Genomic DNA, 21840 nt, shown 5'->3' with positions numbered 1-21840 from the left:
ATGATGCTCTCTCATAATATGGCAAAGCAGGCATATAAGCAATTAGTGCAACCCTAGCTGATAGCTACTAAGAGACACACTAATCCTTAATTGACCAAATCTGCACCTAATCTGCACCAAATGTGCACCAAATGTGTACCAGATGGCCGTCGTAAAAAGACTATTAATGGGTGTAGTAGATTCATGACATCCATTTGTTTATTGTCCAGGGTCCTGGCACCTCTGCCGATGCGGGGGTCTCGGCCGCCAACATCGTTGACCCCGCCGTCGACCCCGGCGAGGGCACCAGTGGGCCGCCTGTGATTGCCGCATTAAGGACGAGGGCTGACCCCTCATCGGTGAGTACACAGGGAAAGGAGAATATTACAATGATGTTTGATGGAAACAGCAGTCCAGTTAAATAACATTACAATTTAATCAGTGACACCAAAAGATATGTTTTACCATACGTATGCTGTCAGATTCTTATTCAGACGAGTAGAACGTATTACGGCATAATTTACATTTGACTGCAATAAATCTGTTAACATGTTCATTCAATATTTATTCAATGCCGGTGCATTAGAATTTAGATTGCTGCTGGTAGGCTCCTTTTAAATAGACTGGCTATCCTTAATTGTGTTTTACTGTATATTTTTGGGAGTAGTACATCATTAATGACATCTGTTGCTGTATTTTCCAGGGTCCCGGCACCTCTGCCGCTGCGGGGGTGTCGGCCGCCGCCGCCGTCGACCCCGGCGAGGGCAGCAGTGGGCCGCCGGCGATCTTGAGGAGGGCTGACCCGTCATCGGTGAGTATACAGGGAAAGAAGAATATTATTAACGATGTGTGATGGAAACAGCTCCAGTTAACTAGCATTACAAATTTAATTCGTGTCACTAAATGCGGTACAGTTTGCATTCAGGAAGTAACATGCGGCGGACACGGCATTGCGGTACAGCTCGGGCATTTTACGGAAAAATCAAACCTTAAGTTCTGGACACATTGGCTAGCATTTTCATTTGATACCGATTACCGGTACATTAGAAGCGCAGCATTGAATACCTTCGAATAAAATCATGTTGTTAAGGCAAATCTTAACCCTCGCCGGCACAGGCCATTTTGAGCCCTTTGACGGCACAAGGGTACGACCCCCCTTGCGTTTGGCCCCTGATTGAGCTAGAGCTTCGCGGAAAAAACGAGCGTGTTGCCCGTCACGAGAGGAAGCCAATGAAACCCAATTTTAATGTCCTAGGTCATCGGTTGATCTTCCAGGCCAGGTCAATGACCCAAAAATCGGGAATATCGGGACCTGTTAGAAAGTCGTAAAGTGTGGCTGCTAAGAGGTTTTCCGGGGTGCTGATCACGAATATCGTGTTAGTTTTGATCACAGATGATGTCGTTAAGCGTTTAGGCCAGGTCGGGTCAGGTCAGGTCGGGTCAACCGGTAGGGGTCGTGACGGGTATTCGTAGTACCTGTCATCCGCCTCTGACAGCTTCGTAACATGTTGAGAAGGCACCAAAATTACTTCTTAAATGTTCAAATGGTTGCTAAATTCTAATTCAGCTCCACAAACTAGCCTAGAAACATGTAAAACTCGAAAAAGTGAACCGAGGTCAACAAAGGTCAATGACCTGACCTGACCTTCAGGTGACCTTGACACCCACCCTTATGCATGGGAGCAACATCAAATCACATGTTTGAACGTTTGAAACCACGAAAAGCTTGCAAACGCGCGGCTAATGCCAGCCGACATACGCCGAATCGCGATTCCGGCCAAACATGGTTTCGGAATAGTGGTCACAGGTCAAAGTTCATTTGGGACAGGGTCATGAAATTTTCAGGGTAGGTGTAAAATTGATCAATGCGAGGGTACTGAAAGTTTTGTCGCGATCGACCGCTTTTTACACGAGTTATTCGCGAACAACCTTAGGGGGGGGGGGGTTGCATCAACTCCCTTGCATCAACCCCCCCCCCCCGCCCTGTGCCGGCGAGGGTTAATTAACGTGTAGGGGAGAGAGGTCATATTGCGCCACCTTAAGGATATCGGCCTATTGCGGCTAAAGTTGACCAGCTGTCATGCTTGATGATATCTCAAATTGTACCTCAGTTATTTTGGCATCAAATTACAACTCCTAATTTGTATCACACCCATAAAAATTAACAAGAGAAAAGTTTTCCGACACACCTGCAAAGGGCGCATTTACGGACTCGGGACTACCCCATCAAAAAGCGCCCATGCCTCTCATGTAAAAGCGCCCTATTAAAAACAACGGTTTGCCACCTAACTAAGTAGCCTATTTGAACGTGTCAGCCTATTAACCATTTATGCTGTGATGGCTAAGGTAATGGTAAGGTGAGCGCTCTAATAATCAAAGTGTTCAATGAAATGTGTCCCAACCACCATGGATGCTGTTTCTCTGGGTTGAAGAATAGGGCGCAAATAGGGTGGGCGCCATTACGAATGGAACACATTTTCATGAGCTTCAAATATGGCGAGGACAGCGAAGCCACGGTGGTGATAAACTTTCAAAACTACCATTAAACGAGCAATTAACAATGATTATTAGTTGAATCACTATTAAGATAAACCATGACACTAGCAAAGGTCGAAATAGGCTGTTTCGCGTAAGAAAATAGAGGAAATCACAAAAAATGGTCTGCGAGAAAGCTGAGACACCTCACCTGCCCCCGTGGACCGGAATAAGAGCGAGTTATTGGTGGTGAAGTAAATGCACACATTCGAGCATTCATTCGAATCGATTTTTGGACAGGAGGAAGGTGTGGCGCATTTAAGAACATGGCGCAATATGACCTCTCTCCCCTAAGTAAAAGTACGAAATGTTTGTTAGGTTTGTGTACAATTGCAATGCTCGAACTTTTCATACAAAAAGCAACGGCGTTGATTAATATTTGTCAAAGTTGGTTAGCAACATATGAAAAGAGCAATATCAGGTACCCTCTGCACCCATTTTTTTTTTCTTTAATAATCGAAAAAGGCGACAACCTTCTCCCCAACCCTTATCCAGTAATTAACATCACGCAGCCAAAGACGGATTTGGAATTTTGATTTTTACTTCATTGGTTCAGGGGGCGATGCTCCCAGTTTCAACCAAACAACAAAGTAACCCAGTGTATATATGTGATGACTTTAATTGCCGATTCTGTTCACATGAACAACCTTTTCGTTTTTCCTCTTTTCAGGACGGCACTCCATCCAGGAAGCGCCCCCGTGATTATTCTGGAGACGCTGCGAGGAAACGAGCTGCCCGAGCTTTGGAGACCGAGGGAGAGCGTCAGGAGCGCCTCCAAGAAAATGCTGCTCGCCAAGCTGCCGCCCGAGCTCGAGAGACTACTCCTGACCGCCAGCAACGGCTTGAGCAGCAGGCCGCCCGTCAAGCCTCCGCTCGGGACCGGGAGCCGACTCCGGAACGACAGCAACGGCTTGAGCAACATGCCGCCCATCAAGCCGCCGCTCGGGACCGGGAGCCGACTCCGGAACGCCAGCAGCGCCTGGCTGAAGACGCCGCCCGCCACGCTGCCGCCAGACAGCGGGAGGACCGCGCCGCGCTGCTGGCAGCGGACGCCGAGCGGCAGCGTCTTCAACGAGAAGAGCTGCGCCGACGCGCGCCGCACAAGCTGGCTCTGCACTACAGCCGCGAGGTCTACGTGGCACCACCTCGGCTGCAGCTGGGCCAGATGGACGTCATCTGTGCCCACTGCGGTGCGCTCCGCTGGCGGCAGGAGTCGCCCGGCGCCTGCTGCCACGCCGGCAAGGTGGCTCTGCCATTTCATCCGCCGCCTCCGCCAGCTCTGTGCCAGCTCCTGTCTCCCGACTCGCCATACCATCGGCACTTCACCCACAACATCAGGGCCTACAACCGCGCCTTCCAGCTGGCCAGCATGGGCTGCGAGCAGGTCCGTCAGCCGGGATGGAACCCGACCTTCACGGTCCACGGCAACGTCTGCCACCGGATCGGTAGCCTGCTCCCGGCTGAGGGCGACCAGCCTCAGTACATGCAGGTGTACTTTTACGACCAGGCGTTGGAGGCGCGGCGGAACGTCTTTGTCGACCTGGAGCCGGCCGTGCTGCAGCAGCTCCAGGAGATGTTACACGCCACCAACGTGTACGTCCTCGGCCTGCGCTCGGCGATGGAGCTGCTGCCGCCCGAGCAGAACGACATCAAGATCGTGTTTAGCGCTAGGCGGCGGCCGGCCAACGAACACGAGCGGCGCTTCAATCTGCCCGAGACCGGCGAGGTCGCGCTCTTGCTGCCCGAGGAACCGCACGGGCAGCGGGATATCGTCCTGCACCGTCGCGACGGCCACCTGGAGCGGATCAGCGAAAACCACCGCAGCTACGATCCGCTCCACTACGTGCTGCTCCATCCGCACGGCACCGACGGCTGGTCCCTGGAGATGAAGCGCCAGCTCGGCGTCACGGCCGGGCAGTACTACGCCTTCCACCTGCGGTACCGGCCCGGCCACTTCAACCTCATCTCCAGGTGTTACGAAACGAAACGAATGACGTTAGCTTTAGGTCGTATTTTCAACCCGAACACATCGACACGATACGATACGACGATTGCGATACGAGAGCGACACGTGGCATATCCCACACGCTTATCAACGACAATGGCCATGGCCGACCACTCGGCGCCACCGACCGACTCTCGCGATCCAACTACAGCTTTCCAGGCGCGCCGCCAGGGGGACACAACAGCCGCCCACGACCGCCAAATCGGCGGCGGTTTCACGTTCGGTAACACTCCCCGCCTGTTAGAACGGTAACATACATTAACGGTCTAACAGCAAACGAGATACGACACTTCACTTAATACTAACACACGACGATATACACGATAAAATAACACTCGCAACGATGACAATGCGCGCAACGCTTCATCAAAGGCACGGTACATCGGAACTTGAGCTACTCCTAATCCAAGACTTCCAAGTCATGCAGACGCTGTACTGGCCGCGTACGAACGCCCTGAGCCGTCCTGACGTCGGCGGCTCTCACGACACCATCACTGCCCGGATGAAGGTGTTCTACTACTCCCATCAACCAGTGCAGCCTCGGGACATTGTCCTCCCGAATGAGAACAACGGAACCTATCTGGAGCTTCCCACGAGACTTAAACTTCTTAACCGAATGCGGCAGGCTGCGGAGGTAGTCAGTCTGCCACACACTCCAGAACTTCGCCAACATGTTCTGGTGCTCAACGTCCCTCTCCGTCAGGGACGACGCTGAAACCTGGTCCGAATCATCAACCACAAACGCACGAACACCGGCTACTCTGCCGGACAGAAAGTGACTCGGGGTTAGAGGCCGAGCTCCGTCCACATCATCACTGACAAAGGTTAGTGGACGAGAATTTACACAGGCCTCCACCTCCAAAAGCAGCGTTTCCAGCTCCACCTTGGAGAGGACGCTCCTGCCGAGAGTCTTTCTCAGGGAGCTCTTAACAGTACGAACTAACCGCTCCCAGTGACCGCCCCACCATGCCGCGCGGGGGGCAATAAACTTCCACTCTGGGCCCGCCGGACCCAGCTCAGCTAACAGGCTGGTAGCCGCGGCTCTAAACGTCTTGGCGTTGTCCGAATACATCATCGTAGGGGTACCACGTCTGGCACAGAACCTTCTGAACGCCAGCAAAAAATCTGACTGGGACATGGAATCCGTCAACTCAAGGTGAATAGCTCTGGTTACAGCGCATGTGAATAGACAGACATACACCTTCTGCTTGGGCAAGCAGAAGAGCGGGCCACAAAAATCAACGCCCGTCACTGAGAAAGGCGGAGCCTTACTAGCCCGCTGAGCCGGTAGAGGCGCCACTGGCGCGTTGAGGGCAGCAGCATCTTGCCTCTGACACGCTGTGCAGGCCCGCTTCACCCTTTTGGCCGCTCTCCTCCCTCCAACGATCCAGTACTCATTCCTCAGGGTCGTCAGGAGGGTGTCAACACCGCAGTGTTTGAGCAGCTCGTGCTGGAAACGGATCATGAGGTCAGCAAGATGACCCTTGGGAATCAAAATCGGACACTTTTCTCCCAGAGTCAGATCAGTGTTCGCAAGTCTGCTTCTCACACGAAGCAGGCCCTTGTCATCAACGAATGGACGTAGAGACGCGATACGAGACTTTCCGTCCACAAACATGCCCTTATTCAGGGCTCGACATTCGTCAGGGAATGCCTGAAGCTGGGTGACTTTGATCAGACATGTTTTGGCCTCTGACAACTCAACATAGCTCAAAGAAGGGCTGCGGTAGCTGGAGGCAGGGTGGCGACCCTGGGAGAGTCTCAGAGACCTACTCTCCTTCAGCCTCCCAATAAACCTCAACACTAGTCCAACCACACGGATGGCCTTGGTCAATGAGGAAAAGCGTGTTACCTCAAACACAGGCTGCGAACAGTCAGATGTGGCCGCTGCTGCTGCCAACTGACCCTCAGCTGCCACGAACAGCTCTGACTCCGGAGAACTCGACACGTCAGCACTGGCCGACTCGACAGCTGCTGCTGCCGGCTCACCTTCTGCTGCTGAGAACAGCTCAGACTCTGGCAGCAAGACCTCAGGTGAACTCAACAAGTCAGCACCAGCACAGTCACTCAGCCAGTCGGGGCCAGAGAACCAAGGTGAGTCAGTCAGTGCCTCAGCATACACACCCCTCGTGATCAGGTCAGCCGGGTTGTCCTGACCAGGACAATGAGACCACTGTGCAGGATCAGTCAAACTCTGAATCTCAATCACTCTATTCTTCACAAACTGCTTCCACCTGGATGGATCACCTTTGATCCAGCCGAGTGACACCATAGAGTCTGTCCAGCACCAATACAGAGTCTCAGAGGGGAGCTTCAAAGCGCGACAGACAAACCTGAGCAGACGAGCAGCCAGCAGGCTGGCAAGCAGCTCCAGCCTGGGTAAGCTGACCTGCTTCAGCGGGGCCACCCTGGCTCGAGACATCACCAGCGGTGTCACCACCGAGCCGTCCCTCAGTGTCAGGCGCAGGTACACCGCAGCTCCATAGCCAACCTCTGAAGCATCACCAAATGCATGGACTTCAACAACGTGTACATCATGCCACCCCTTCACACAGTACGAACGGGGCACACTGATACTCTTTACATAGCTCAGCCCATCGAGCCACCTCAGGAACCTGACTCTCACATGTTCAGGCACATTGTCATCCCAGTCAAGTCCCAAACGCCACGTCTCCTGAAAGAGGCGTTTCACAGTCATGATGTAGGGCGTGAGCAGACCCAGTGGGTCAAACAGCCTGGCTATAAAAGACAGGATCACTCGCTTTGTCACAGCAATGTCTGATGGGATATCCACACCCTCAAACGACAACACATCCTGTGACGGATCCCACTGAACACCCAACACTTTGTGGCTTTCACCATCAAGACTCGACAAGGCTGGACCTTTGTCCAGCACTACCCTGCTGTTCGAGTTCAGTTTCGTCAGTGTCATCCCTGCTTGGCCCAACACATCACGAGCCTCAGCGAACAGAGCGCAAGCCTCAGGCTCAGTGTCAGCACCACTCAGAAAATCGTCGACATACAAGTTCTCCTCCAATTCAGAGACAGTGTTGGAAGGAGGAAACCCCTTGAGGTGGTGACGAATGGTAGCTGAGAGAAGAAACGGGCTACAGTTCACCCCAAACGTGACACGACAGAACTTCATAGTTCTGATCCTGTCCCCATGCTGCCACAGGAACCTGTGGACCTCCTGATCCTTGTCACAGAGTTGCACCATCAAAAATGCCTTTCGGATATCAGCTGACACAGCGAACTTCCAGCGTCTGAATCGCAAGAGCACCTGAACTAAATCAGGGAGCAGACATGGTCCAGTCTCTAGACAATCGTTGAGGCTAACTAAGTTCGGACCCTTTGCGCTGGCATCAAACACAGGACGCACCTTAGTGGTCACACTCGACTGACGGACTACTGGCCGGTGAGGCAGATAGAACACAGGGAAAGCATCGTCGGCATCACAGGACACCTCAGTAATAATCCCCTCTGCCTCAAGCTCCTCTAGAGCGTGGTCATAGTCGGACTGCAACTGGGGGTCTTTCTCTAGCTTCCTAGTGAGACTGCGTAGTCTAACCTCTGCTGTTTTTCTGTTGTCCATCAACTTATCCTGCCCATCAGGCTTCCATGGTAGTTTGACCTCATATCTACCCTCCTTAAAACAAACTGATGATTCAAACTCCTTTAACACTGGGTCAGAGCCTATGTCATCATCTAGAGGCTTGATGCCTATTGCATCCAGATCCCAGAACTGCCTGAGCCTCTCCTCAGAGACATCAGACATCACCAGCAACTGGGTACCACTCGAGTTCTGACTGTTAGCACACTCGTACTGCCCAGATATGATCCACCCAAACACGGTCTGCTGCGCTACAGGACCCAGATCAGATCTCAGACACCCAGTGCCCATGAGCTGCCAGTAGTAATCAAGGCCGATGAGGATGTCAACAGTGAGCTCACCACCATCACCCGGAGGGTCAGCCAGCTCCAGGTTGCCGAACAAGGCCAGCAGGCTGGAGGGAACCGACGGCCGGGCCAGAGGGGAGCAAATCACTGGAACCTCAGCAGCCTCCACCCGGACCACTGCCGGGTCTGAAACATGTGCACCAGACATCTGAACACAATAGATGTTCCTGGACTTAGAGCCACTTTCACTGCCACCGAATGCAGTGTAAGATATTTCCCTGCTCTCAACCCACTCAGGAGCACATCTGCGCACAAGACTAGATGACACATACGATCTGTTCGATCCAGTATCAAAGAGGACAGTAGCTCGGACAGTCCTACCATCACGACCCTGCACTAACACAGCAGCAGTAGGAAGCACAACACTCTGACTGCCAGCTGGTTCTGAGCATGACAGGTTCACATTGGGTGATTTGGGCACACTTTGAGCTCTAACATCATCAGCTGACTGAGACATCACATGAGAACTCACTGGGGCTGCAGCTGGGGCAGCCATCCTGAAACATGACACAGCGTGGTGCTTACCTCGACAGTTATCACACCTCGCACCGCACGAGTTACCTCTGTGGCCCTCCTTGAGGCATCGAAAACACAAACCTGAGTCTCTTATCTTCCCTGGCCTGTCCCTTACAGCCAGCTTCAGCAATTCCGGACACTTGGCCGGCGGGTGGGAGTCATGGCAAATCCCACAGTTAGACCTGGCAGCAGCAGTGTGAAGCACTGACGCTGCAGCCACTCTCTGTCTCTGACCAGCAAATCGGCCTGCTTGATGATCTCTCTTCTTCTCCGTCTCTCTTCCAGAATCACTGGCCATTGCACCACACTTGAATGTCTGTGAGCGTTCACGGCACTGAATCTCCTCCTTCAAGAACTCTAACAGAAACTCCAAGTCAGCTTCCTTACCAGCACTCTTCCTGGCCCATTCCATCCGAATCACTTCAGGCAGGCGTGACACAATGATAGGTGTCAGCACGACGCCATACCTCTCACCAGTAATGTCCAAGTTCTCCAGACTCCTGACATGAACTAAGAGTTCATCCTGGAAAGACTTAAGGCCTTCAGACTTCTTATCACAACTCGACTGCAGGAGCGCCTGAATATGGTTGTATATAATCTGCTCCTTTCTGCCAAACCTGTCCTTGAGAATCTCACAGGTTGTCTTGTAGTTCACTTTTGACAACGCAAGACCCTCGACACTCTTTGCTGCTTCTCCAGTCAGCAAGGATCTGAGATATGTCAGCTTGGTCACCTCGGGTAAGTCACTGGCATCCACAGTCACAGAAAAAGCATCCCAAAACTGAGGCCACTCAAGCACGTTGCCAGAAAACTTGGGCAACTGAAGCTTTGGGAGCTTGACGGAAGGATCAGCTGATCCAAGCTGAGACGCACTGGCACAAGAAGCCGAGTCATCAGCCCCATCCTTCACCTTAAGAACACCAAGAGTTTGCTGGGCTTTGTTTCGCACATCCACAGCACGGTCTCTGATCTCACCAGCGGCTTCGATGGCTTCCATGATGCCATCTTCTGGAAGCTCTTGCTCGAGTAGCTCCTCAGCAACATCAAAATCACTCAGCCGCTTATCAAAGTCACAGAGCAAACTTTCGAGGTCAATCACTTTAACCTCCTTCAAAGACAGGCTTTGCTCGAGTTTCACAACTGTTCGAGTGAGCCACCCTTGAGCGCTTATCTTGCGCCGCTTCAGTTTCTCAAGATCGGCCATTTCACGAGCGATTCCAACCGATCCCGGGTAGTTTCGGCACCATATGTTACGAAACGAAACGAATGACGTTAGCTTTAGGTCGTATTTTCAACCCGAACACATCGACACGATACGATACGACGATTGCGATACGAGAGCGACACGTGGCATATCCCACACGCTTATCAACGACAATGGCCATGGCCGACCACTCGGCGCCACCGACCGACTCTCGCGATCCAACTACAGCTTTCCAGGCGCGCCGCCAGGGGGACACAACAGCCGCCCACGACCGCCAAATCGGCGGCGGTTTCACGTTCGGTAACACCAGGGGCTACATGCTCTTCCAGCAGCTGTTGGTCGACGCCTTCGCCAAGGTGGAGTCGGACCGGCTCTGCTATCTGCGCCACAACCAGGACGCTCTCCGGGCCGACACAGTGCGCGGCCTGACGGACGCCATCCACGCCGGCGACGTCCAGGGAGCCGCCGTCGGACGTATCGTGCTGCCGGCGTCGTTCACCGGCGGCAAACGCTACATGGTGGAAAAGTTGAACGACGCGCTGGCGTACGTGCGCGAGTTCGGCGGCGGCGACCTGTTCATCACCGCCACCTGCAACCCGCTCTGGCCGGAAATAACAGAGACCCTCCACCGTCTCTACCCTGGGCAGCGGTCTCCAGACCACCCGGAGATCGTCTCCCAGGTGTTCCGCCAGAAGATCCGCGGCCTCATCCATCTGCTGCAGCAGGGGGCAGTGTTTGGACACGTCCGAGCCTACGTGTGCGCCATCGAGTGGCAGAAGCGCGGCCTGCCACACGCGCACATTATTCTCTGGCTCGACCCCGAAGATAAGCCGCGGCCGGACACAATCGACCAGTTCGTGTCGGCCGAGATCCCCGACCCGGTGACGGAGCCAGAGCTGCACGCCACCGTGACCACCAAGATGGTGCACGGCCCGTGCGGCGCCCACCGGCCGGCAGCCTCCTGCATGACGGACGGCGTGTGCAGCAAACGGTACCCCAAGTCGTTCGCCGCTGTCACCGCGGTGACCGACAATGGGTACCCCCAGTACCGCCGCCGGAGCCCAGCGGACGGTGGACGCACCGTCGTGCTCGACAGGCAGGGCCGCCAGGTTGTCATTGACAACCGCTGGGTCGTCCCCTATAACCCCCTCCTCAGCCGCGCCCTGGACTGCCACGTGAATGCCGAAATAATAACTCACGCCTTCACGTGCATAAAATATGTGATCAAATATGTCACTAAGGGCGCCGATCAGGTGATGTTCAGGGTTGCGGATGGGGAGGAAGTGGTGGACGAGATCGCCACCTACCAGCAAAGTCGCTACCTCAGCGCCATGGAGGCGGCCTGGCGTCTGCTGGCCTACCCGGTCCACGACCACGCGCCGACGGTGGAGCAGCTGCCGGTGCATCTGGGCGGCGAGGACCAGCCGCTGCGCTTCGCCGCCGGCGACAGGCTGGACGAGGTGGTGCAGCGCGGGGCGGACACCAAGCTAACCAGCTTCTTCAAGCTCTGTGCTGAAGATGAGTTCGCGGCCACTCTGCTGTACCACCAGGTGCCGCGTTACTTCACCTGGCAGCAGCCGACGCGCAGCTGGCGGCGGCGGCGACGAGGTGCACCTCACCCAGAGGCAGCCGGCATCTTTGTCGCTCAGGCCATTGGTCGTGTGTTCAGCGTGAGCCCGCGCGCTGGAGAGGCCTTCTTCATGCGCGTGCTGCTTCACCAGGTGCCTGGGCCACGGTCCTACGCGGATCTACGGACAGTGGACGGCCGCCTTTGCGCCACCTTTCAGGAGGCCTGCTCGGCGCTGGGCCTGCTGGAAGACGGCCAGCACTGGCACCGGGCCATGGCGGAGGCGGCCGTCATCTGCTTCCCCCGGCAGCTGCGGCGCCTGTTCGCCCTCATCGCCATCGAGGGCCGCGCCACCTGCGACCTGCGGCTGCTGTGGCGCACCTACCGGGCGGCCATGTCTGAGGACGTGCGACGGCGGCTTCAGAGACATGGACGGCGGATGGACGGCGGCGGCGACGGCGGCGACGACGGTGAGGACGGCGACGACGGCGAGGACGGAGACGGCCTAAATGACCCCGTCTACACCGAAGCGCTCCGTCTGATCGGAGGACATGTCCTCCGCATCAGTGGCCACACGCTGGCGACCGTCGGCCTGCCGCAGCCACCGGAGGCACCGGCTGAGGAGCCGCCGGAGGACGAGGCCGCACCGGACCAGCCAGACCCGGCCGCACGGCACCGGGAGCTGGTGGCCGAGCACGTGCCGCTGCTGACCCCCGACCAGCGCGCCGTGTTCGAGGAGGTCGGCCGACGACTGGCCACCGGCGAGGGAGGACTCATGTTTCTCCAGGCGCCAGGAGGTAAGTTCCACAGGCCACAGCGGAAAGAAACTACCGCTTTCATTGGTGAAACAGTTAACTGCTGGACAACGTACTTACATTGAAACATTCACTTTAAGCCGTATGAATGAAATATGGTTTCACTTAAATCCCAGTCGCTGCATTTTGATCGTTAGTTACATTTTGCACCATTCAAAACACTACCCATGCAGATTAATTCATTGTTCCACCAGTGCCGAAAGCATATTGCCGCTTTACGTTTTCGCCGTGTTCCGCCATACACGTGTGCATTGCGGAAAAGTCTACCCACACATTTCATTCTTCAGACGTCAGCCGTCGGATACTCATTTGCAGCTAACAGCGTTTCCAAGGAGAACAATAAAATGTGAAGATAATTTTCATCCTGCAGTGTTTTATTTCAATGTCAAACAAACGTAATGCTTGGTGCTCACTGCAAAATTTAAGGTGGTAGTTGGTAGAAGTGCAGTCTAATGTGAACAGATTCATTAGTAAATCGTCCTGAGATTTATTTTTGGTGTGCCTCTTACCAAAAATAAATATCAGGACAGCTAATGTCATACAGTTCAAGTAGACAATCGAATTCAAAAGTAATTATACACACTGATATAAGGCTACCCGAACGCCTTGATAGAACGCATGAATCTGCACCAACGTGACGGCCCGAAAACTGCGTACGTCCTGCTAATCAATGCTGGAAAATTTCATGGCGTTAATTTAGTGCTCTCCCCTTCCTCAAATAGCGTGTAGGAATGTCAACACCGATTTATTCATAAGCGTTTGATGTAAGAACGGGGATATAAAAATACAAAGAAAAACAAATGATGGTTCCGGTTCGTGGTGTGTCCTGTGCTGACTGTCGTCAAGCAAAAAGGTGGAGACCATTCTCTGCCCTATATCGCATTTTGATTTTCGTACACAACTTTGCAACTTCCTTTAAAGCATCGCTATCTGTCCTTTGCTGAAAGCACTATTCCACAGTATAGCCTTATTGCTTGATCCGCAGGGTGCGGGAAAACCTTCCTGGAGAACACCCTCCTGGCCACCGTCAGAGCCGAGGGTGGCGAGGCCATTGCCGTCGCTACCACAGGCATCGCCGCCAGCCTCCTGGACGGCGGCACCACCGCCCACTCCCGGTTCAAGATCCCCGTCTCACTGACTCCCACATCCACCTGCGACATCCGCAAGAGGACGGAGGCAGCCGACAGCATCCAGCGCTGCCGCCTCCTGGTGTGGGACGAGGCTGCCATGTCCCACCGCTGGGCAGTGGAGGCGGTCGACCGGACCCTCCGGGACATTCGGGGGTGCGACCGGCCGTTTGGGGGGCTGCTCACGCTCTTTGCCGGTGACTGGCACCAGATTTTGCCGGTGGTGCGCGGCGCTGCCCGCCACCAGGTAGTGGCCGCCTCTCTGAAGGCGTCGCCCCTCTGGCGAGAGGTGGTGTGTGTGGAGCTGCACACCAACATGCGGGTGCAGCTCCAGGGCGACGCGGGGGCGGGCCAGTACGCCCAGTTCCTGGCCGAGCTTGGCTCGGGTCGGCTCCCTCTGTGTCCAGGCACACCCGACACTGTACAGCTCCCGCCAGCCGTCCTGAGTCCGGCTCGGACTCTGGACGAGCTGATAGACCGGATATACCCCGATCTGGCCCAAAATTTGCCCAACTTGGGCTGGCTCGAAGAGCGCGCCATTTTGACCGTCCTAAATTCCGACGCAAAGAAGGTCAACGACCTGGTCATCGCGCGTATGCCTGGACCAGAGATGGAGTACACAAGCGTGGACTCCATGGCCGACCCTGACGCGGTGCCGCTGGCAACCGAGGTGCTAAACAACATCGAACTTTCTGGAATGCCGGCCCACAAAATTCGTCTGAAGACCGGCGCTCCGGTCATTTTGATCAGGAATTTGGATGCACCTCGGGCTGTCAACGGCACCCTCTGTGTCGTAAAGACGCTGATGCACAACGTGTTGGAGCTGACGGTGCTCACCGGACCGGACCGCGGCAACAGTATTTTTGTTCCGCGACTCCCACTCGAGTCTTCGGCTGACTCTGGCTTGGGATTTTCATTCCGGAGGCTACAGTTCCCCGTGAGCGTGGCCTTCGGGATGACGATCAACCGTAGCCAGGGCCAGACGAAGAAGCGTGTGGGAGTCTGCCTAAAGAACCCCGTGTTCTCTCACGGACAGCTCTATGTCGCAATGTCCCGAGTGGGTAGCATTGGCGGCATAGAGCTGTTCGGCGGGCCAACGACCCGCAACGTAGTCTACCCCGAGGTCCTACGTTAGAGGGGCACTGCCCGCCAGAGTCTGCCGCCGGTGAGCACCGTCTGCTCGACCTTTTTATATCTTCTTTATTGGATGTTTCTTATATTTGTATGATAAGTGATGTTTTATAGCTTTGATATTCACATTTGTTGTAAAAGTACAGAAAATTGTCGGTATTTATTCATCTGTCCTCCAAAGGTGTGTGTCATAGCCGCCAATGGTGTATGTACGCTGAGCTATAACATTTGCATGCACGTATTGCTATGAAATGCACGTGTATCTTAGCCGTACTTAGACAGGCTGCACAGCTGCATGTAAATAGTGTGGAAGGTGAGTGCATAAACATAATGCCGAAGTGGACACGCACATATATGGAGTTTCACGTTATCTACATCTCTTTATTCTGGAGGTTTGCGGTTTGACGATGGGCGTGAGGGAACAGGAACAGCAAATTCTGGAACTCGACAGGTGAGGAAATGAACGCGATCCACGACACATAGGATCTATGAGGACAAACAAAAGGGGCCCATCATGGAAAATTTCACATCGGAACACGGAAATAGACATAGCGAAATGTACAGCGAAAAAGGGGGGCTGAGAAAAACGTAAAATACGAGATGATGGTTGAGGGGGAAACCGCCTATTAATAAATACTGAGCCAGGAACATCTGATACATGGACAATTGTGAATGACATGACAATAGGTCCTTGGTCATAGATTAATCTTGATATGTCTGTGAGTCTTAACATCGGCATAATGCTACATCAGCGCCTGAACCCAATTTTTGCCAGAGACGTGGTTTGGGGAGAGCGTAACAATAACCATCCATTGAAAATCGTATAAGACTTGACATCGATAACAAACTGAGAGCAAGTTCCACCGTAATGGTATTGTGAGTAATTACGGTGGCGGTACACACTCAGGTCACTATGTATCCGATGTGTACGGTGTGGGCCGTGATAAATGGTACCACTACGACGCCCAGCTGCGTCGAAGAGACAGACGTTCTTGGTGAAGAGCGCCAGCGTAATGGCTACCTATATTTCTTTTATCTTCACGAGAGCATATGCAGAAAGATTATCCGAGTATAGCGTTCTGGTGGGTCTCTGTAGCCGCCAAGGGAGCATGCTGCGTCACCGCTGCGGTGATCGGCGGCTGAACGCTTGAATGTCCTTGACCATGTCTGTGTCTATGCATGTATGTTTCTGTGTAAAACGGTCACGTCGGGAAATCGAAATAGAATTGGTAAAATGCAAAGAAAAGTATCAAAGCGTTCTTGCACCGCCCTTCTCTGTAAAGTTCTTCTTCAATGACATTTGCAATTATTCATTTGGGCCCCGCTTAAAACTTCTTAATTATCAAATAAATATAAGGCCTCGCCCAGTGAGGGACTGACCGGGCACAGGCAGAGGTAGACCCTGCGATCTGGCTTGACATAGTACATATAACACCTGTGACATGGCACGAACCGATGTGACGGTGGCCTGACCCCATATAACTCATTTGATATGACATGCTCCAGCGTGGCCAAAGGTAACCCCTGTGATTACCGACTTTCAGTGACCACTGTGAACTGGCACAACTCAGCGCGACCTGACATAATCCAACGGACCTAACTTGACCCATATACTGACCTTATGCCATATTAATAGCAAGTGGCCATAAATTCACATTTTCGAGTACATCTTTGCTTATAGATGTCACACTGACGTGAAACATCCACTACTCGAACTGGTCAATTATGCGCAAACCATATCCTCGCGACGCAAAGCAAGCGACAAAGTCGCTTGTCTAACTTACTATTCAAACAGAATCCGTCTGTCTGTGAGTCTGTGTGTCCGCACATCGTGTAGTGGGTTCAATTAACCTCACCTACACGGCAGATGGTACGGCGTAGGGGGTTGAAATTTGCACACCTTCTAGGTGACGTCACGGGTCAGCGCCTTTTCTAGGTTTCGACTCGCTGGGGTGCACGGTTGGCACGTGGCGGGCGCCGGAAGAACGCCAATGAAATTTTGATCGGTTCGTAGATCTTCATTGAGAGCCGGGGTCGACAAACTTTGTGGACTAAATGCATGCCGATCGGTGGCGGGTGCCTCGCATTGGCAGATGGGCAGGTTATTAATTTGAATGAAAAGTGGCGAGAGAATGTGGTGATTTTCATTCAATGGGAACAGTTGATGATACAAGTATAAAAATGCACCCCGTTTGCCGCAAGGCGTCACATTGGTCACAGGGCGTCATTTTTGCCCCGAATCGCACAGTTTTGTCAAATATGGTCCGATGTGGGTGCAATTTGGTGCAAAGATGCATGCTCATCCACCGGGTAAAAACGCGCCGCGTTTGCCGCAATGCGCCACTTTTGTCACAAGGCGCCATTTCCGACAAACTCGACTAAGGCTAATGGAATGGCACGAGTAGGAGCAGGGCTAGAAGCACTTTTAAAGTCTGATTTTAAAAAAAAGTTAAATGGATCCAATTATTATGTGAGCTGACATGACCCAGTGGTAGGTAGTGGTAGTGGTAGGGGTAGGGGTAGTGGTAGGGGTAGGGGTAGTAGTAGTAGTAGTAGTAGTAGTAGGGGTAGGGGTAGGGTAGTGGTAGTGGTAGGAGTAGTGGTAGGAGTAGTGGTAGGGGTAGGTGTAGTGGTAGGGGTAGTAGTAGGGGTAGGGGTAGTGGTAGGGGTAGTAGTAGGGATAGTGGTAGGGGTAGTAGTAGGGGTAGTGGTAGAGGTAGGAGTATGGGTAGTAGTAGTGGTAGGGGTAGTGGTAGTGGTAGATGTAGTGTTAGGGGTAGGGGTAGGGTTAGGGGTAGTGGTAGGGGTAGTGGTAGGGGTAGTGGTAGGGGTAAGGGTAGGGGTAGTGGTAGGGGTAGTGGTAGGGGTAGTGGTGGAGGCAAAAGTTAAACAGTGGCCCGGGCTGATCCCATCGGACGAGAGGTGACCTAGGTGACCTGGCCTAACCCAAAGTGACCGGGGCTGACCCCTTTGACCCGTCTTGACCCCGTATCACCCCACTTTCATCCAACGAAGCCCTCAGAACAGTTTTTTTTTATTCTCTTCACATTTCCGTCCATATCTATGCTTCTAGACGACACATCGATTTGAATCGAACACCATTCGAAAGCAAATTGGCCGGTGCCGCAATTTTTTTCCTACCACGCAGCAAAGCAAGTGGCGCAGCCGCTTGTCTAACTTACTATTCTAACAGAATCCGTCTGTGAGTTTGTGTGTCCGCACATCGTGTAGTGGGTTCAATTGACCTCGCCTACAGCGCAGACGGTACGACGTAGGTGGTTGAAATTTGCACACCTTCTAGATGACAGAGCGGGTCAACGCCTTTTCTAGGTTTCCACTCGCTGGGGTGCACGGTTCGCGCGTGGGGCGCGCTGGAAGAACGCCAATGAAATTTTGATCGGTTCGTAGATCTTCATTGAGAGCCGGGGTCGACAACCTTTGTGAACTAAATGCATGCCGATCGGTGGCGGGTGCCTCGCATTGGCGGATGGGCAAGTTATTTATTTGAATAAAAAGTGGCGAGAGAATGTGTAGATTTTTCGTTCAACAGGAACAGTTTGCGATACAAGTATAAAAATGCACCGCGTTTGCCGCAATGCGCCACAATTATCTCAGGGCGTCATTTTTGCCGCAAATCGCACAGTTTTCTCAAATTTGGTCCGATGTGGGTGCAATTTGGTGCAAGGATGCATGCTCAAACAACAGGTACAGATGCGCCACATTTGTGACAATGCGCCTCAATCGCCTGCTGAAAATACGCCGCGTTTGCTGCAACGAGCCACATTTGTCACAATGCGCCATTTCCGACAAATACGATTGAGCGTAATGGAATGGCATGAATAGGTGCTATTCCATTCCAAATATGATGCGATAAGGGTATAATTTTTTCCCAACATGACAGCAGTTTTTGGAAAGCATTCCAGAGCCTCGGCCTGCCACGCGTCTGACCACCGGCCGAGTGGTGAGCCCGCGGCTGCTCGAGGCCACCATCGCGTGCGGAAAGCACGCTGTTACGGCCTTGGCTGTACTGTACCATCAATAAGGCCCAGGGTCAGACGGGCCAGACCTTCGGCAGGGTAGCTGTGTTCCTCGAGGAGCGCACCTTCAGCCACGGCCAGCTATACGTGGCGGCCTCGCGCGTCGGCCGGCCAGATGACCTGCGTTTCGCCCTCCCCGCCTGCAGCCACGGCGTGACCCGTGACAAGGTTTACACTGAAGTTTCGACCGCGAGCCGTGCCCACGGCGGCGACGACGACGACGGCAACGAAAACGACACGCTTAGGGTTCTTTACCCGCAGGCATCGGTGAGCTTTGCAACCACCTGTCGGAGTTTCTTCTGTAAACAAAGAAATGTAGTCCGATGTGGCAGCCTACACGCGGTGGATTCATGGGCGCTGGAGCATCACGAAAAGTGTGTATGTGTGTGGAGGGGGAGGGGGCAGCGAAACTTCCATGTCACAATGTGGGAGCCCCAATACCCATATGAAGAAATAGGCAGTTAATGCTAATAGCCACACAAACCCAACGGTGAGTTAATATTAAAACATGATGAATTCGTTGAACAAAATCGTTTTAAGGGCAGAATGGTATGATTTTTCATTGAACATATTTTCAATGATCCAAATTTAAGCCTGATACTATTAAACGTGGTTAATAATCTTAATAGCCGTTTTCACGACGGCCATCTGGTACACATTTGGTGCACATCTGGTACAGATTAAGTGCAGATCTGGTCAAATCAGGTTCAGTGTGTCTCTTAGCAGCTATCAGCTAGGGTTGCACTAATTGCTTATATGCCTGCTTTGTCATATTATCAGAGAGAATCATCGATTAAAACACTGAAATAAACTCATAAAATGAAGATATTTGCTGTAAAAGAAATTAGGTGCAGATTTGGTCAAATCAGGCGCAATCGCCGGATAGCCCGTCGTGAAAACGGCTAATATGTGCATATTCGCTAGAGACAGTATTGCGATACAGTACTAATGCATTCAGGTGGTAACATGCGGCGCACGCGACATTGCGGTACAGCGTGCATTCAGGCGCTTGACACTTCCGCCATCTAGCGAGAGAGAATGAATGTTTTGGCTGCTATGCCAGGCGCATTCATCGCAGTTTCGGCCTTGGCGTGCCAAAAGGCCCTAGCTTGCCACAAGCCGTCGGTCAACAACCTTCGAAAACAGAATGTTCATGCTTTCTCTTTCCCAGGCCTTTGAATTTCTTTAAATGTAGGCGCCCATTTTCTTTCGGTACCAAAATTTGGTGACGGAAGTTTTCGTGAAAATTTATCACATTTGCGTCACGTGCTATAACAATACCGTTTCATTTTTATTACTTACATCAGCGAACTGACTGATTGTGTCGTATCGATCTGGAAATGTGTTGTTTGCATATATTTAAGTAAAACAATCGTTACTATTAATTGACTTACTTTATGCCGACCAAAGAAAGGACAAAACGTAAACAGCGGCAAGAAAAGTACCGACAAAGTCTTCTCCGGCAGCAACAGGTTAGCAGTGGCTTTTTCTGAATAAAAATGGCCTAATGCATGCCAATAATATGCCAATAGTTTCTTAAATCGGTGCTAGGTAGTTCAATTACCTCGATGCCAATAAATCATAAAATAAATCCATTTGCGTATATACTCTTGGAATCTAGGAGCCAGTCAGTTTTTGTTTTACAATGCGCTGGCTGTCAGATTCTTATACAGACCAGCTGACCGCATTACGGCAAAATTTAGCATTTGACTGTGGAATACTTAAGCTAACATTTTCATTCAATATTCATTCAATGTCGGTGCATTAGAATTTAGATTGCTGATAATAGGTACACTCCTTTTAATTAGGCTGACTATGTTGACTATGTTTTTGACTATGTTTGACTATGTTTTTCTGTATGTTGCTGTACATTTTTGGGAGAAGTACATCATTAATGACATTCGTTGGTTTATTTTCCAGGGTCCCGGCACCTCTGCCGATGCGGGGGTCTCGGTCGCCGCCACCGTCGACCCCGGCGAGGGCAGTAGTGGGCCGCCGGCGATCTTGAGGAGGGCTGACCCGTCATCGGTGAGTATACAGGGAAAGGAGAATATTGAAACGACGTGTGATGGAAACAACTCCATTTAAATAACATTAAATTTAATACGCGGCACCACAATATATATTGCTGATAATAGACTCCATTTAACTAGACTGACTATCCTTAATTGTGTTTTGCTGTATGTTGCTGTATATTTTTGGGAGTAGTATGTCATTAATGACATCCGTTGGTTTATTTTCCAGGGTTCCGGCAACTCTGCCGATGCGGGGGTCTCGGTCGCCGCAACCGTCGACCCCAGCGAGGGCAGTAGTGGGCCGCCGGCGATCTTGAGGAGGGCTGACCCGTCATCGGTGAGTATACAGGGAAAGGAGAATATTGAAACGACGTGTGATGGAAACAACTCCATTTAAATAACATTAAATTTAATACGCGGCACTACAATATATATTGCTGATAATAGACTCCATTTAACTAGACTGACTATCCTTAATTGTGTTTTGCTGTATGTTGTTGTATATTTTTGAGAGTAGTACATCATTAATGACATTCGTTGGTTTATTTTCCAGGGTCCCGGCAACTCTGCCGATGCGGGGGTCTCGGTCGCCGCCACCGTCGACCCCGGCGAGGGCAGTAGTGGGCCGCCAGCGATCTTGAGGAGGGCTGACCCGTCATCGGTGAGTATACAGGGAAAGGAGAATATTGAAACGACGTGTGATGGAAACAACTCCATTTAAATAACATTAAATTTAATACGTGGCACCACAATATATATTGCTGATAATAGACTCCATTTAACTAGACTGACTATCCTTAATTGTGTTTTTCTGTATGTTGCTGTATATTTTTGGGAGAAGTACATCATTAATGACATTCGTTGGTTTATTTTCCAGGGTCCCGGCACCTCTGCCGATGCGGGGGTCTCGGTCGCCGCCACCGTCGACCCCGGCGAGGGCAGTAGTGGGCCG

The 21840-nt window shown here is 52.2% G+C and overlaps 2 protein-coding genes across 10 annotated transcripts in view; one reads left to right on the top strand and one right to left on the bottom strand.

The window, feature by feature from the left end:
• The window catches only part of LOC122367373 (arylsulfatase J-like), a 49942-nt gene that overhangs the window by 8982 nt on the left and 19120 nt on the right, over window positions 1-21840 (top strand). The gene's annotated exons all lie outside the window — the stretch shown is intronic.
• LOC122367371 lies at window positions 4506-10497 on the bottom strand. Of its 9 annotated transcripts, none has more exons than XR_006254049.1 (3): window positions 8471-10497; window positions 6372-7012; window positions 4506-5969 (listed from the first exon to the last, which is right to left on the bottom strand). XR_006254049.1 is itself a non-coding variant. In XM_043340387.1 (3 exons), the coding sequence occupies exons 1-3, from the start codon at window positions 10194-10196 to the stop codon at window positions 4920-4922; spliced, it is 4476 nt and encodes a 1491-aa protein (XP_043196322.1). In that variant the 5' UTR covers window positions 10197-10497; the 3' UTR covers window positions 4506-4919. The 9 variants fall into 9 exon arrangements, 7 of the variants coding, with proteins under 7 accessions (XP_043196322.1, XP_043196324.1, XP_043196329.1 ...); XM_043340387.1 differs by having other exon boundaries at window positions 6372-8602; window positions 9002-10497; XM_043340389.1 differs by having other exon boundaries at window positions 4506-7012; window positions 8471-8602; window positions 9002-10497.

Source organism: Amphibalanus amphitrite, unplaced genomic scaffold, assembly GCF_019059575.1.
Source record: "Amphibalanus amphitrite isolate SeventyFive unplaced genomic scaffold, NRLGWU_Aamphi_draft 000865F_arrow, whole genome shotgun sequence".
Classification (NCBI taxonomy): Eukaryota; Metazoa; Arthropoda; class Thecostraca; order Balanomorpha; family Balanidae; genus Amphibalanus; species Amphibalanus amphitrite.
The sequence above is the reverse complement of the archived record's forward strand: the minus strand, read 5'-3'. Positions and strand labels throughout refer to the sequence as shown.

What these genes read in the sequence shown, in the direction of transcription:
- LOC122367371 (XM_043340387.1), bottom strand. Translation starts at nt 10,196, where the DNA reads ATGGCCGATCTTGAGAAACTGAAGCGGCGCAAGATAAGCGCTCAAGGG. An exon ending in GAGGTGTGATAACTGTCGAG is followed by an intron (nt 8,603 to 9,001) that starts GTAAGCACCACG and finishes CACATGTTTCAG; the next exon opens with ACCCGGCAGTGGTCCGGGTG. An exon ending in GTTCGCAGCCTGTGTTTGAG is followed by an intron (nt 5,970 to 6,371) that starts GTAACACGCTTT and finishes ATCCGTTTCCAG; the next exon opens with CACGAGCTGCTCAAACACTG.